General features: G+C 35.0%; 4 protein-coding genes and 1 long non-coding RNA gene across 5 annotated transcripts; 3 read left to right on the forward strand and 2 right to left on the reverse strand.

The window, feature by feature from the left end:
• Positions 1–1,578: 1,578 nt before the first annotated feature.
• LOC105124654 (isoflavone 2'-hydroxylase-like) lies at positions 1,579–3,375 on the reverse strand. Its single transcript, XM_011024757.1, has 2 exons — positions 2,450–3,375; positions 1,579–2,353 (listed from the first exon to the last, which is right to left on the reverse strand). The coding sequence occupies exons 1-2, from the start codon at positions 3,332–3,334 to the stop codon at positions 1,745–1,747; spliced, it is 1,494 nt and encodes a 497-aa protein (XP_011023059.1). The 5' UTR covers positions 3,335–3,375; the 3' UTR covers positions 1,579–1,744.
• Positions 3,376–6,039: 2,664 nt separating this feature from the next.
• On the forward strand, positions 6,040–6,474 carry LOC105124697 (uncharacterized). The gene has a single exon (XM_011024800.1). The coding sequence runs from the start codon at positions 6,040–6,042 to the stop codon at positions 6,472–6,474; it is 435 nt and encodes a 144-aa protein (XP_011023102.1).
• A 1-nt stretch (position 6,475) lies between these two features.
• LOC105124656 (uncharacterized) lies at positions 6,476–6,820 on the forward strand. Its single transcript, XR_842101.1, has 2 exons — positions 6,476–6,644; positions 6,676–6,820. It is a non-coding gene; the product is annotated as an uncharacterized LOC105124656 (long non-coding RNA).
• Positions 6,709–8,882, reverse strand: LOC105124655 (uncharacterized). The gene is made up of 6 exons (XM_011024759.1): positions 8,566–8,882; positions 8,393–8,488; positions 8,130–8,170; positions 7,918–8,035; positions 7,736–7,816; positions 6,709–7,064 (listed from the first exon to the last, which is right to left on the reverse strand). Exons 1-6 carry the CDS (start codon positions 8,758–8,760, stop codon positions 7,008–7,010), a joined length of 588 nt encoding a protein of 195 aa, XP_011023061.1. The 5' UTR covers positions 8,761–8,882; the 3' UTR covers positions 6,709–7,007.
• An 805-nt stretch (positions 8,883–9,687) lies between these two features.
• Positions 9,688–12,471, forward strand: BETA-UP (beta-ureidopropionase). Its single transcript, XM_011024760.1, has 6 exons — positions 9,688–10,060; positions 10,514–10,621; positions 10,961–11,149; positions 11,245–11,472; positions 11,553–11,777; positions 11,917–12,471. Exons 1-6 carry the CDS (start codon positions 9,923–9,925, stop codon positions 12,280–12,282), a joined length of 1,254 nt encoding a protein of 417 aa, XP_011023062.1. The 5' UTR covers positions 9,688–9,922; the 3' UTR covers positions 12,283–12,471.
• Positions 12,472–14,729: the final 2,258 nt, after the last annotated feature.

A 14,729-nucleotide genomic window follows, 5' to 3' on the forward strand; every position in this document is an offset into this window, starting at 1 on the left:
GCCAATCTTGACCGCCACCTGAAGAATATCGCGACGACGCATGGGTGGTGGGGGGCTCCTCCGTGTTGTTCTTTGGAAATATATTAAAAAAATTATTTAGTTTTTAAATTCATCAAAATAATTTTAATGCAAAAGGAATTAAAATATTTAAAAACTCCGATAATGTATTTTCAGACTTTGCGGGGGGGGACATGTGCCCATGAATTTCTTTCGACCCAAATCGTACGCTTGGTGCCAGCGGCCGTCAACATTCAGAAGGTGGAAGTGTTCTTAATGACTCAATAAATCTGGCGGGTCAAAACTGGCTAGTGAAGATCAACGCCTGAAAAAAAAAAATAACTCGAGGATGTCATGGCAAGTGTTAGTCTATTTTTGCCTAATTATGACCAGAGATCACAAGAAAGCTGTAAATCAGCGACCACTCGGCTAAGTTTCTTTTTTTTTTCTTTTTTTTTTGTTATAAATTAAAAATGATGTATAAAATTGCTCATTAATTCTAAAAGGTAAATTTATGAGATGAGGTTTAAAAAATTATTTTTTATTAATTATCGGTATTCGGATCTATTTATACATATTTTAACTAGTCCCTTGAGATTCTAACATTAATAATTCTGACATTAATAATTATATAACTTCCTAGTGATTCTAAAATTTATGGTATTTAAATTATAAATATTTAAATAGTAAATTTAAAATCTAATTAATTAAACTATATTTATTAAAATAAAAAAATTAATTTTAATACAATATTATCCAATGAAGAATAATATAATTAAAGGAAAGTTACATTCAAATACAGAATATTGGATGTTATTGTCCTAATGAATGAGATTTGGACTCATTTTCAACTAAGAAAAACCCTAAATATTTTGATTTTTTAAAAATTTATGAGATGAGGTTTAAAAAATTAATTTTTATTAATTATCGGTATTTGGATTTATTTATATATATTTTAACTAATCTCTTGAGATTCTGCCATTAATAATTATATAAGTTTCTAGTGATTTTAAAATTTATGGTATTTAAATTGTAAATATTTAAATAATAAATTTAAAATCTAATTAATTAAATTATATTTTTTAAAATAAAAAAATTAATTTTAATACAATATTATCCAATGAAGAATAATATAATTAAAGGAAAGTTACATTCAAATACCGAATATTGGATGTTATTGTCCTAATGAATGAGATTTGGACTCATTTTCAACTAAGAAAAACCCTAAATATTTTGATTTTTTAACTTCTCTTCTCGTACAAATAGAAGTTGTTGCGTAATTTAAGACTAATTAAATTGTATTATCGTGTTTCTTTCCAGGCTATAGTACTCATATAGAAATTTGGTCTTCAAGTGTGTGTACCATTACCTCATATTTTATTTGTTAGAATTTAGAAATGGAGAATTGACTTGTTTTTTTGACTGTTTGAAAGTTCGGCGGCTTTTATTTTAAAAATATATTTAATTTTAAAAAAATATTGAATTGACTTGTATCGTCCTGTTTTTCATATATATATATATATATATAATTTTAATGATTTAATATTAAAGATCAAAAAATTAAAAAATATATATATTATATTTCAAACAAAAAGTACACACTAAATGTCTCTAAACTCCGAATTGAAAGATGGGAGCAAAGCTTAACGTAGTACATTGACTTAATTCCTCGTAGTACAGTCTTTATTTGATTAACGTGAAAGAACAGAGAACTGAACGCATTGATTCCTTTCACTTCCTTGGTAGCTCAGGCGAGAATGTCGTCTAGGTCTGGTCGAGCTTTCATCACAACCTCCAATGGCTGAACTCTGGACATGAGGGTCGCAACCTTCTCATCCATGTTAATCTCCTTGCCGTCAACCGTATCCCATTCGAAGCACTGAATCAATGAGCCCAAAGTCAAGGTCATTAACCTGTAAGCGAGGCCCTCCCCGGGGCAAGATCTCCTTCCTAATCCGAACGGCATTAGTTTGTATGCTTCGGTTTTTCCGTTCAGGAACCTCTCGGGCTTGAAACTTAATGGCTCATCCCAAACCTTAGGGTCTCTCTGAATAGACCATGCATTTGCAAACACCATTGTACCTGGTGGCACATCGTATCCTCCGATGGTACAATGCTCGGATGCCACATGTGGTACTAGCATGGCGGCCACCGGATACAGTCTCAAGTTCTCGGAAATGATACCTTGAAGGTAGTGTAGTTTTGAGACGTCTGGTTCTTCAATCAAGTGGTCTTTTCCAAGCTGGGTGTCTAATTCTTCTTTCGCCTTCTTCAATACATGTCGATTGTTGAGCAGATTGCAAATTGCCCATTCCAAAGAGGCAGCTGAAGTCCTGGTTCCGGCGACTGCCATTATCTGCGAAGAACAGTTCATGATTAGAAATTTAAAAATGAAATGGATAGGAATTTTATGATTTTGGTGAATAACGTTATAGTCAGAACTGAAACTAACCATAATTAGGCCTTTGATTATTGAATCCGTATAGGACTGGGGTTGTGCTTCCTGCAAAGTCAGCAAGTGGCTAACCATGGTGTTCCGATCCCGGTCAGCGCGATGCTCATCAATCAGTCTTTGCAAGAAGAGATCCATGTTCTTGCTAAGGGTTTTCATTCTCTTAACAAACCCGTTATAATCAATATTGCTCAGAATGGGAAACAAGTCCCCTAGATGTGTCTCCTTAGCGAATTCACCATACTGATTCATCATGTCCCTAAATTGCAGCGCCTCCTCGAGCTCACTCACGTCTTCACCATAATACCGCTTTCCGGCAAGCATCGTCATTACTATGTTAAACGTCAGGTCCAAAATCATGGACCTTAGCTCCACCTTCCCTGCATTTTCACCAGATACACGAGAAACCCTCTTCATGAGATTCTTGACCTCCTTCTTACGAAGTTCTTGAAACCCATTGAGACGTTTCGGTGAGAAGATCTCATTATTGCCTATGCGGCGAAGGTTGCGCCAATGATCACCATAGTTGGCTGCTCCCATGGTGGTGAAGTTGTAGTTCAGGTACTTTCCGTGGCAAAAGGGGGGACGATTGGCCAAAATCACATCATTCTTAGTAAAGCATTCTTCAACAGCTTCGGGTGAGTTTACAATGATCACGAAGCGGGAACCGAATCGAAGTGACATTATGGGGCCAAATCTTTGTGAGAGGTTGTGGATGGTTTGGTAGATAGGTTGTTTCATGAGATGGAGATGACCAATGATCGGAAGGGCAAACGGGCATGGAGGTAGATTCTTGTATTGTTGCTTTCTTGTCTGCAACAAGAAACTGAGAGCAATAACAACGAAGGAGATGGTGAGGATTAAGAACATCATGGCGTCTTCCATCTCCTTGGTTGTGATAATCTGTTTCTGCGCTAATCTTGCGTCCACGTATATATATAAAATAGCGCCCAGTACCCTCCCTTCCTCAGAGGGCTAGCTAGGTAATTAACTTAGAGCTGACGTTTACCAAGCCAAACTTGACTGAAGAATTCAGAAGCGGCCAGATTCTATGCGAGAGTTGCCTAAAAAAATATTCCAATTATTACACTATACGATAGCAGTTATTTTAAAAATATATGAAAATAAAATTTTTTTTATTTTTAAAAAATTATTTTTAATATGAAAACATCAAAACAATTTAATAATATCAAGAAATTTAATTTAAAATAAAAAATAATATTTAAAAAAATACTTTAAAATACAAACCACAAACCGCTTCTTAATTTGTTTCCAATTCTATTGTCAAAACAGCATTGTTTATTGACGAAGAAGCGGTCTACAAAGACCAGCGGGTGATTAAGTGAAAAAATAAATAAAAATAAATTGTTTACATAAATATTGTATAAATCAGAATCATTCGCCTATAATTGAAATTGAAAGACGAGTTTAATTCTTTAAAGCAAAAAAAAAAATTAAAGATTAGTAATTAAGGATTGTTAACCTCAGAGAGGTTAACAATAACACCAAATCCATTTTTCACTTAACTCGTGATGTTGAGGATTTTTAGAAAGAAAAGATTTAGTTTTTTTTTCAAAAATAACTTCCTTTATAGTGTTTTTATTTTTCTCATATATTTTGAGATTAATAATTTTATTTTTTAAATTTATTTAGTATTTTTATTGTTTTTTTTATTTTAAAGTTTTTTTAACTTATATATGTTACTTTTTAGATTTATATAAGGAGTTGTAAAATTTTTATGGAAAGTCTTACAACTCATTGTATAAATAAATAAAATATAATTCAAGACTAATTAAATTTAATATATCCAATAAAATTTTATTATTAAATCAATCAGTTGATTGAATTGACCAACCAATCAATCATTACATAAACCAATTGATCAGTCAATTTAGATTAATCAATTAGCTGATAGCAACATCTGAATCAGTCAATTGATACATACCAACCAGTTGACTAATTGGTTAAAATTTCTAGAATCCTAACCTACCAATTTTCAACTCTATAAATTTCTTAAAAACACAAATTTTTATTCAACAAATATATAATCCAAACATTAAATCAATTTGTTTTAGTCCAATTAATCATCCTAAAACATCAATTAATTTCCTTAATTCATTAGATCCTCAATCAATATAAAACCCTAACTTCTTTATTAATTTTTCTATAAACAACTCAAAAATTTTAAAAAAATAAAATGATCATTTATTTGATGAGAGAAGGGTCACGGCAATTATAAAAACAAAAATGCTCTTAACAATTTTTTTTTAAAATATTTAGATTATCTAAGATGGGCTAGGGCTAATTTGGGTTTGGGTTTGAAATAAAAATTTGATTCTTATAATGCATTAATTTGATCTAGTTAAAAAAAAAATCGCCTAGAATTTATATAATTTAACCTGATTGACTTGACAAATCAACTTATAAGTTTGATTTTTAAAAATAATTTTTTTTCAAAACAAAGTTATTTTTCTATTTTCTTATAAAATTATTTTAAATTAAATATTATCAATCTCTATATTATCTCACTCGACCAGTGACCTGTCCTATAGGTATCATATAGTGAAACTATTAGAAAATTTATAATTTGAGTGAGAACTGATTTAACTATGAAAAATACTTAATAAACTGTACACAAGACCTTAAGCTAGTGGATCTTTTACACCCAAACTCAGAGAAAAAACAAAATGTTTTCAAGCTTATAGTTAAAGAAGCTCGATTGAAACACTCGAAATTTATTGAATTTGAAATACGCAAATAGTATATACATCATTCAAGCAGTACTCCACCAACTTCAAACTGGAATGGATAAGCTTATCACAACCTCCTTACTCAGCTGATCATAAACAGTGGAGTGGAGTACATAATACAGCATTTTACATGTTAAAGTCATACCTTAATTACAGTAGATAACATCACTGAAGCAGTGGAGTGGAGGGCATAACACAACATATTACATGATGAAGCCACGGCACCATACTGATCCATGATAGGCATTGACAGATGAGTGATGAGCTTGTGTCCTGGATCTTTAGCTGGAACCCAAACAAGGATATCATTGGCTAGAGAGTGACGAATGATCACCCTGGGCTTAGCTTTAAGAAGTTGAAAGGCTAATTCCTTTGGGTTCCAAGCGGATTTCTTCATGGCAAACAGACACTGCTCTACCCTAGTCCCATCAGCACCAAGAAATGGAACAGTATAAGCCTTGGTGCCCTGCATTTAACGGTGTTGGGTGTGACAATTGTTAAGTGTGGCATGTGCAGGATGTGAAGTGTGATGAAAAGAAGAAAAAAGTAAACATGGTCTCTACGGTCATGAGTCAACAGTCTTTGAGTACATTTTGCTGTTAAACTACTGGACGGAAGGATAAACACTTAACCACCGCTATGCGCCACCCTGCTGGTTGATTGTCACACAAGCCGACAAGCCCACCACAAAACCCACCTCTTATACCCCCCTATCACATGGTTTTGCTTCCCAATGGAAAGGGACTGTGTTCTACTTTGTAATATATAACACTCCCTTCCTTTGCCTTCTACTCATCACAATACAAGCATTCCTCATTCTAAATTCTAAAGCTTTCTTCCATGATTAGTGCCAAGAAGCTTATCAAATTGGCTAGAAAATGGCAGAAGACGGCTGTTATCAGGCGAAAAAGAATCACACTGCCACAAACAGACACAAGCAGCTGTAGCACATCATCTACAGCTGAGAAGGGCCATTTTGTTGTGTACTCTGCAGATCAGAAACGGTTTTTGCTTCCTCTAGATTATCTTAACAAAGCATTTGTGAGAGAGCTACTTGAACTGGCAGAAGAGGAGTTTGGATTGCCTAGCAATGGACATCTCACGTTGCCGTGTGATGCAGAGCTAGTGGAATATGCAATTGCTTTGATCAATCAGCATGTCACTAGAGATGTAGACAAGGCATTGTTGTTGTCCATGGCTAGCAGTCACTGCTCAACATCGTCGGATCTCCATCAGCAAGTAACAGTCCATCAATTACCAATTTCCGGCTTCTAAAGAGTAGATTAGTTTTGTAAACAGTGCAAACAAGTTGACATTGATAAATTTTGTAGAAAAATCATGAGATAAATGGTTCCATTGATAAAGTTTGTGGAGTATAGTTTAAGAGAAACCTCTGCAAATTCTAGTTTACGGATACAATTATGTTAAAACTTTTTGGATAAGTGGCCTCATGCTTAAAGCATAACATTACAAGAGTGCATCTGCCTATGAACAAAATGAAGAATAACAAAAATTCTCAAACATAGAAGCTCGCAGGCTGCAACTGGTACTATTAAACGCCATTCCGACTAACAACACGGAAATAAAAGTGGAAATCACTATCGCCAGACAAAAAACAAAAAACAAAAAAAAAAAGGAACCAGACACATGGCTTTGCACTCATACTATAAAAAATTTACAAATAAGCTCATGTGGAATGTCCAGTTCTAAAAACAACAACAGGATCAGATTTGGAGACAACTATAGCATACAACATCAGATTCACCTAGTGTTTCGTTATCTGAAGTACAACACTGAAACAAATTGCTTCAAGACCTTTCTCCCACAAGTGATTGCTCAAGTTCCTCCCTCCGCTGCTCTAATTCCTGTGATCGTTAATCCAAGATTGTTAATAGAGGAAAATCTGAGTAACAATCCATATTTGTAAAAACAATAGACAGAAATCAATAAATCACTGGCAAAAGAACACCATTTGCCTAATAAAACCAACTGCATACTCTCGAAAAAACAAACCGTGTGCAAGCACATGTATATCAGATTGAGAATCTTATTGCCTTGCATTTTCACCCTTGTCTGATTTTAATACATCCTGACGACTTACATGACTGATCATGGAAGTCTGTTTGCTTACAGATTTGATTGGGGCATATCAAAACCGTTTCTACAGCATTATTGTGACAAGCGCTCACTGCTTGTAGCACTTCAAGTTTTAGAAATGCAACAAAATTTCGATCCATTTCCTCACATTGGCTTACCGTTTCATAGCTCAGATGAGCTATGATATATTTCTCTTCTTGCATGCATTGTAAACAAACAAAGATGCCTGTAGGGATCTTAGAACTCAGGTTCCTGTTTGTCGCTAAAATCTCATATCATGACTTGACCTCCAAAAAGCGATAGCATGGATAAAACTTAATGCATAACTTGGAGGAGTAACATGCACATACAGGCTTGGACTAAAATGAAAAACAGGGAACCTCATATAAACACTCAATACCAATCATCATTTCAAGAGCTACAGCAATACACAGCTCACCTCCAGATCCTTGATAGCCTGCTCCCTCGTAGATTTTTTCTTCTGATGAGCCCGTTTGAGACACCCGATGCACAGAATTCCCTACATTCAAGAGCAACACACCATTGGATTTAGAAGTAAGTTATTGTAATCAACCATACTCAATTTAAACCAAAGCCCCCCCAATCCGTCTATCATCTTACCAAAACAACATAAACTACACCACAAGCAAGGAGCAAATAACTTGCTACATTTTCTAGAATAACAAGCTGCTTCTGCTTTGAAGAATAGTCAGGGAAAGCTCTCGTCATTACCGCAACACTGCAAAAAGAAAAACCATCATCTTAAACCGTACGACTCTACGCAACCCTGTGTAACGCACATTTTGCCGTCCTCGTTGAAACAAATGACTTACAAGATTTGCAGCATGCCCCTGCCAACCCAATACTCCAGTACCTGCAGAATATTAATTAAATAAAACAGTTAACATTTTCACAAATTCCAGCATGGTAATTTATTAGAGTAAATTAATTAATTAATCATAAATTAATTAAATTCGATTCAATAAATTAAAACAAGTGAAAATGTCAAAATATTCATCACCAAACTCCAATTTTCACAGATTAAACACACGAGCAAAATATAAGATGAAAATTTAAAAAAAAAAAATTACGGGACCTTCCAGTACTTGATGATAAATCCCCACTCAGTCTCGGCAACCACCACAATAACCGCAATAATCACCGCATAACACCTGAATATTCCATCAAAAACCTTCACAAAACAACAACCAGTCAGCAATCAACACCTCACACACACGCTCACCTATACATATATAAAGATAGTCTTACATCAGACCCCTTTTTGAAGGATTGAATGGCAGAGAGAAGGTTGACGGCAATACAAAGAATGGCGGTGAGTGCAGTCACAACGCTGAAACACCTACAAATGACTAACAAGAGGTCCGGTCCAGATCGAGCTCGTAATGAGCTTAATGATTCTCGAGGAGACGGAGGCAAAGGAACTGTCTCTTCGTTTCTCTCCATTGAAGCTGAATCGAAACGTGTCTAGGTGGATGGAGAAAAATACGTTTGTTTTTTATGTCTTCTAGTTCTTGAGCGGGATTCTCTTCTTATCTTTCGGCCGATGTTCACGAAAGGAAAGGAAAGTGGCGGCAGACCGACACGTGTCGGTTCAATAATGATGTAACTGACACGTGTCAGCGGAATTTTCACGATGGATTTTATGGGCTTTGTGTGGCCCGATTAACTTTGGGCCGAAGAAGAGCATATGGCATGTTGGGCCGGAGTTAGAGGGAAAAAAACCAATGAACTGACACGTGTCAGCGGAATTTTCACGGTGGATTTTATGGGCTTTGTTTGGCCCGATTAACTTTGGCATATTGAGCCGGATTTAGAGGGAAAAAAAACAAAGAAAACGAAGATTTTAAACAAATATATATATATAAAAAAGGTATTTTTTATACAACCACCAACATATATATATATATATATATAAAGGTATTTTTTACAACCACCATCCCTATAACCGAAATACCAAGGGTGTGTGTGTTTAGACTTAATTTATTTCTCTAATTTTAAACAAAAATAAAAAATAAATAAGAGAAAAACATTTTACACATACCCAACACTTTACAAAATTCTCTTGTCCAAACATTAGTCTAGATACTATATTGGGAGTCAAATTTATAATTGTGGGATTATTTGAGGTTTGCTCACCACTACTCTCAATACCAAATCATTTTATTTTATTTTTTTATTGTTTTTTAATGATTGAGTTTGAGTTTGAGTTTTTACAGAATATCTGGAAACTTACATTGCTCACCACTACTCTCAATACCAAATCGTTTTTTTTTTTAATTATTGTCTTTTAATGATTGAGTTTGAGTTTTTGCAGAATATCTGGAAACTTATATAATCACGTAAAAATAGTTGAGATGTATACAATTACCCACATAAATAAAAAATCATCTTTTCTTCACCAACCCAAAGCATTTCTTGAAACAGACAAATCCTTCCCACATGCAAGTCTTCCAAAAATCCAATCAAACCTTAGCTAACAAAGGCTTTAATATTCAAAAGCAATCCGTAATTTCCTCTGTCTGAGTCATAAATACATGCATAATTGCATATGCCGTAAGAACTCTATTTCCACAGCCACATAATCACAAAGAAAAACATCATCAAGATGGACAAAATTGAAGAAGAGATTGCAGCACAAAATGGCAATTTGGAAGAGAGCTCAAGTACAAAAGATGGTTCAATTTGTGGGTATGAGTCCCTTCACCACCTTCTAAGCGTCAATCTCAAGCCTCATCTATACAAGGTAACTTTTCCTTTCTCTGTTTTTTTTTTTTTTTTTTTTGTGTGTGTGTGTGTGTGTTTTCTTATTGAAGTTTGAGCAACTTTTGATGGGTTAGTTTACTGATTGGCCTATCTGCGGCGGTTATATCTTTGGTGGATTAGAAAATTTTGATGGGTTGGACAGAGAAATCTCTCATCTTTCACTGATTTTATTTAGTTGTTTTGTAGGACTGTTTATTTTTCTGTTTAACTGAGTCTGTAGCTGCAAAGATTGAAACTTTATGGCTATAGTAGGGGATTTACCTCTTTTGCTGGAGATGGGATGAGTTCTGTCACTTGTGTGATTGTTAATGTTGTGATTTTATAGGGTTTGATTACATTTGAATTCCATGTTGATTTACTGACTAATTGTAAGAAACTTGTGAACCATTAAGGTTGCCTGGAAATCTTATGATGTTTGATACATATGTTTCAGGAAGTCAGTCGCTTGCTTATTGGACTGAATTGTGGAAAACCTCTCGAGATTATTGCTCTCCCGGAATCTGCAAAAGCCCTCTCTTCGAAACATGATTTTGACCTCCAGGTAGGTGCTTGTCCCACCTTTGGTTGTGGCAGTTAATGTTGAATCTTTTCGAAGAATTAAGTTCCCTGTTCAATATATATAAATAATTTGTCTTTGGGCATTACGTAGATGGTTAGAACAGATGATTTAGTTCTTGGTCCAAAACAACGTGCTAGAAATGGTCGTGCAGGTGTTTTGGAGCTAACACTTTGTATAGGCATCACTTGTTTGGATGGGATAGATGATCAGTTCAATGCTTGAACTGTCACTTAAGTTTTCTTCCCATTCTAAGATGGAACCTTTAAATCTTTGATGCTAGGTTATTGATTTTTCTGAAACTTAAATCATTAAAATTTTCAGGCCTTTTCCTTTGATGCTGACAAGGAGTTGGTGCGAGAACCTCGAGTAGTCAGGGTGGGTCTCATTCAGAACTCTGTAGCTCTTCCAACAACTGCCCCATTATTGGACCAAAAAAGAGCTATCTTTCAGAAATTGAAGCCAATCATTGATTCTGCAGGTGCTTCTGGAGTCAACATATTATGCTTACAGGTAAGCTGAGACATGAGGTTTAAACTGATTTTGATGATTATTGTCCATTGCATTCCGAAAAATATGATGTTATTTCTCATATAATTATAACCCAGGAAGCATGGATGATGCCATTTGCATTTTGTACCCGGGAGAAGAGGTGGTGTGAATTTGCTGAGCCTGTTGATGGGGAATCAACACAGTTTCTTCAGGAATATGCGCGGAAATACAACATGGTCATTATAAATCCAATTCTTGAGAGAGATGTTAATCATGGAGAGACTCTCTGGAACACTGCTATTATAATTGGAAATCATGGAAACATAATTGGCAAGCATCGGAAGGTAATTCTCGTGCTATTTGTTTGTGTGTTATGTTGTTCCTGGTGTTCTTTTTCAAAACATTATGATTTTGCATTTTTCAGAACCATATACCTAGAGTCGGTGATTTCAATGAAAGCACGTATTACATGGAAGGAAATACCGGGCATCCTGTGTTTGAGACGGCTTATGGGAAGATTGCTGTCAATATATGTTATGGGAGGCACCATCCATTGAATTGGTTAGCATTTGGCCTGAATGGTGCAGAGATTGTTTTCAATCCTTCTGCAACTGTTGGTGAACTCAGCGAACCAATGTGGCCTATTGAGGTTAATACCAGTTTGCTGTGTTTCATGCTTAGAATGCGTGCAATAGTTCGGGTTTTTGTTATTGTTGGACAAATTGAACTTCCAAAAGTCAACATGTTGCTTATCACTGGTCACTGACATATTACTGATGGTTTTACAGGCTCGTAATGCTGCCATAGCAAACAGCTACTTTGTTGGGTCAATCAATCGTGTTGGAACTGAGACATTCCCTAATCCATTCACTTCCGGCGATGGGAAGCCAGAACATGCAGATTTTGGGCATTTCTACGGGTCTAGTCATTTTTCAGCTCCAGATGCTTCTTGCACACCCTCCCTCTCACGTTACAAGGATGGATTATTGATCTCAGACATGGATCTAAACCTCTGTCGGCAGCTGAAAGACAAGTGGGGATTTCGGATGACTGCTCGGTATGAGTTATACGCTGACATGCTTGCCTGTTACTTGAAGCCAGACTTTGAGCCCCAAGTCGTCTCCGATCCCCTGTTACATAAGAAGTCTCTGTAACTCTCAGGAGTTGAAACTTGCAATCTGTGAAAAATACAAGCTTTCGCTGGATTGTATCTTGAATCATCATCTGAAATAAAGAATTCATGTTTGTAAATATTCAGACACCTTTTATCTGTTGATGAACTAAGGATTGAATGACAATAAAAGAAGTTGAACAGACCCTTTTGGGACTGAAGTGAAGAAGAACCAGCATGAATGGCTGAGATTGCTAATAAATGGCTGTGAGTGCACAATCAAATGAGTTGGGATTATGAAAAAAAAATGATCTAGTTTAAACAATAGTCGGATATCATGTGCCTTGTATTGATCAACGTTATTATGTAAATAAGAACTGATTCGTTGAGCTCTCCCTTCAAAGAAGTTTGTTTTGTACCAATGGACCTTTTCTTAGTTTAAATGCACGTGTTCTGCCTCTCATGATTGTCGGATCTGACAAGGGTTTGGATAGTTGAGTCAATTCAATTAATTTTAAGAAAATAACAGCATTTTATTTTAATTTTTCTTTACAAAAGATTGATCCAATATTATCAAATCAATTGAATATAACCATGCTAACTAATAATTAAAAACTCGATAAGATTTAATAGATTTAGTTATGTCAATATTTTGTTAGATGTAATTAAAAACTTAATCTAAATTATGTTTTATGTCTTTGATTTTTCAAATTAATCTTAACATTAAATCAGGTTTAATAACTTTTTATTTAACTCTATATTTATATATTTAGCGATGCATTGTTTTTATGCATAAAGAAGAAAATTAAAGAAAATAAATCTAAAGTTACAAATAGTTTCCTTAGTTTTTTTAAATAAGTTTTAAAAGCATATTTCACTTGAAAAAAAATTAATTTTTTTTTAGTATTTTTAAATAAAATATTATAAATAAAAATAAAAAAATTTAAAAAAATCATTTTAATTTATTTTCAAGTAAAAATTATAATTAATCCCATCACCTTGTGAGTGTGCATGCATGTTTTGGTGTTTTTGGTTGAGAATTATGGTTAAGAACTTTGTGAAGATGGGAAATTTGGGATTAGGAAGTAAAGCATTACTCTTTTTTCAGGCTATATAGTTTATTATTTGAATTGGGAAAAATAGAAACTGTGTTCAACTTGGTTTTGAAAGTGATATCTGATTGACTTGTTGTATTGCATATGTGCATGTGCCGTTGTTCTTATTGGTGTGACTTGTGGTTGGGAATTGTGAAAAGAAGGGATCTTTGTGACTGGGAAGTGCAGTGTGTTGGATTTAGGGGAATCTGTGCTTGCTGGAAATGTTGGTGCCCTCTGATTTTCCTGGAATGTATTAGAAGGTACTGATACTTCAAATTAGAAAGGTTGAAACATTGGATTTTTTAAAAGATCAGAACTCTACACTTGACCTTTTCAATTCTTTTTAAAAATTTCTATGATCCAAGTGGGAAATAAAAAGATTTGGCAAGCGAAAAACATAAACTGACGGTAGTTCTTACTGTTTTGTGTGATAAACAAGCAAACTGTGATGGAGGGAATGCAACTTTATATAGAATCAGATTTTTCTTTAAATGCTGAGAAATTCTCTCCTGCCTTGCAGTTGCGATTAGGCAATGCTGTAAACAGAGAGGATTATGAAGATGCTGCTAGGCTTGAAGTGGCAATTGCAGCTGTAGCAACAAATGATATTGTTGGCAGAGTGATGTCGCTGCTGAATGTGAGTAATTTAACCTGTAACTCTGGTTTTCGAAAGGAGTAAAATGCTGAAATTTCTTCTGTTAACCAGTCTTCTTGTTTTCTTGCGGGGGCTGATTCAGAGAGCATTAGAACAGAGCATCACCTGGAGGCAGCTTTCTTACGAGAGCGAAAAACATAAACTGACGGTAGTTCTCACTGTTTTGTGTGATAAGCAAGCAAACTGTGATGTAGGGAATGCAACTTTATATAGAATAAGATTTTCTTTTAAATGCTGAGAAATTCTCTCCTGCCTTGCAGTTGCGATTAGGCAATGCTGTAAACAGAGAGGATTATGAAGATGCTGCTAGGCTTGAAGTGGCAATTGCAGCTGTAGCAACAAATGATATTGTTGGCAGAGTGATGTCGCTGCTGAATGTGAGTAATTTAACCTGTAACTCTGGTTTTCGAAAGGAGTAAAATGCTGAAATTTCTTCTGTTAACCAGTCTTCTTGTTTTCTTGCGGGGGCTGATTCAGAGAGCATTAGAACAGAGCATCACCTGGAGGCAGCTTTCTTACGAGATAATGCTGGTGCTGGTTGTTGCTGCATCTGATATGTGTTTTTTCTCAAGCTATGTTCTTCTTTTTCTAAATAGAATGTTCACCATGACATCTCTCTCTCTCTCTCTCTCTCTCTCTCTTTCTTTTTTTGCAGTACATTAAAGGTGGGCCTGTTGTTGGGTTCGTGTATGGGGTTCCTGAACATCATGATGTTATTCAATCACCTGAGGCTTCAAC

The sequence above is a fragment of the Populus euphratica genome, unplaced genomic scaffold (genome assembly GCF_000495115.2).
Source record: "Populus euphratica unplaced genomic scaffold, PopEup_1.0 scaffold35.1, whole genome shotgun sequence".
NCBI lineage: Eukaryota > Viridiplantae > Streptophyta > Magnoliopsida > Malpighiales > Salicaceae > Populus > Populus euphratica.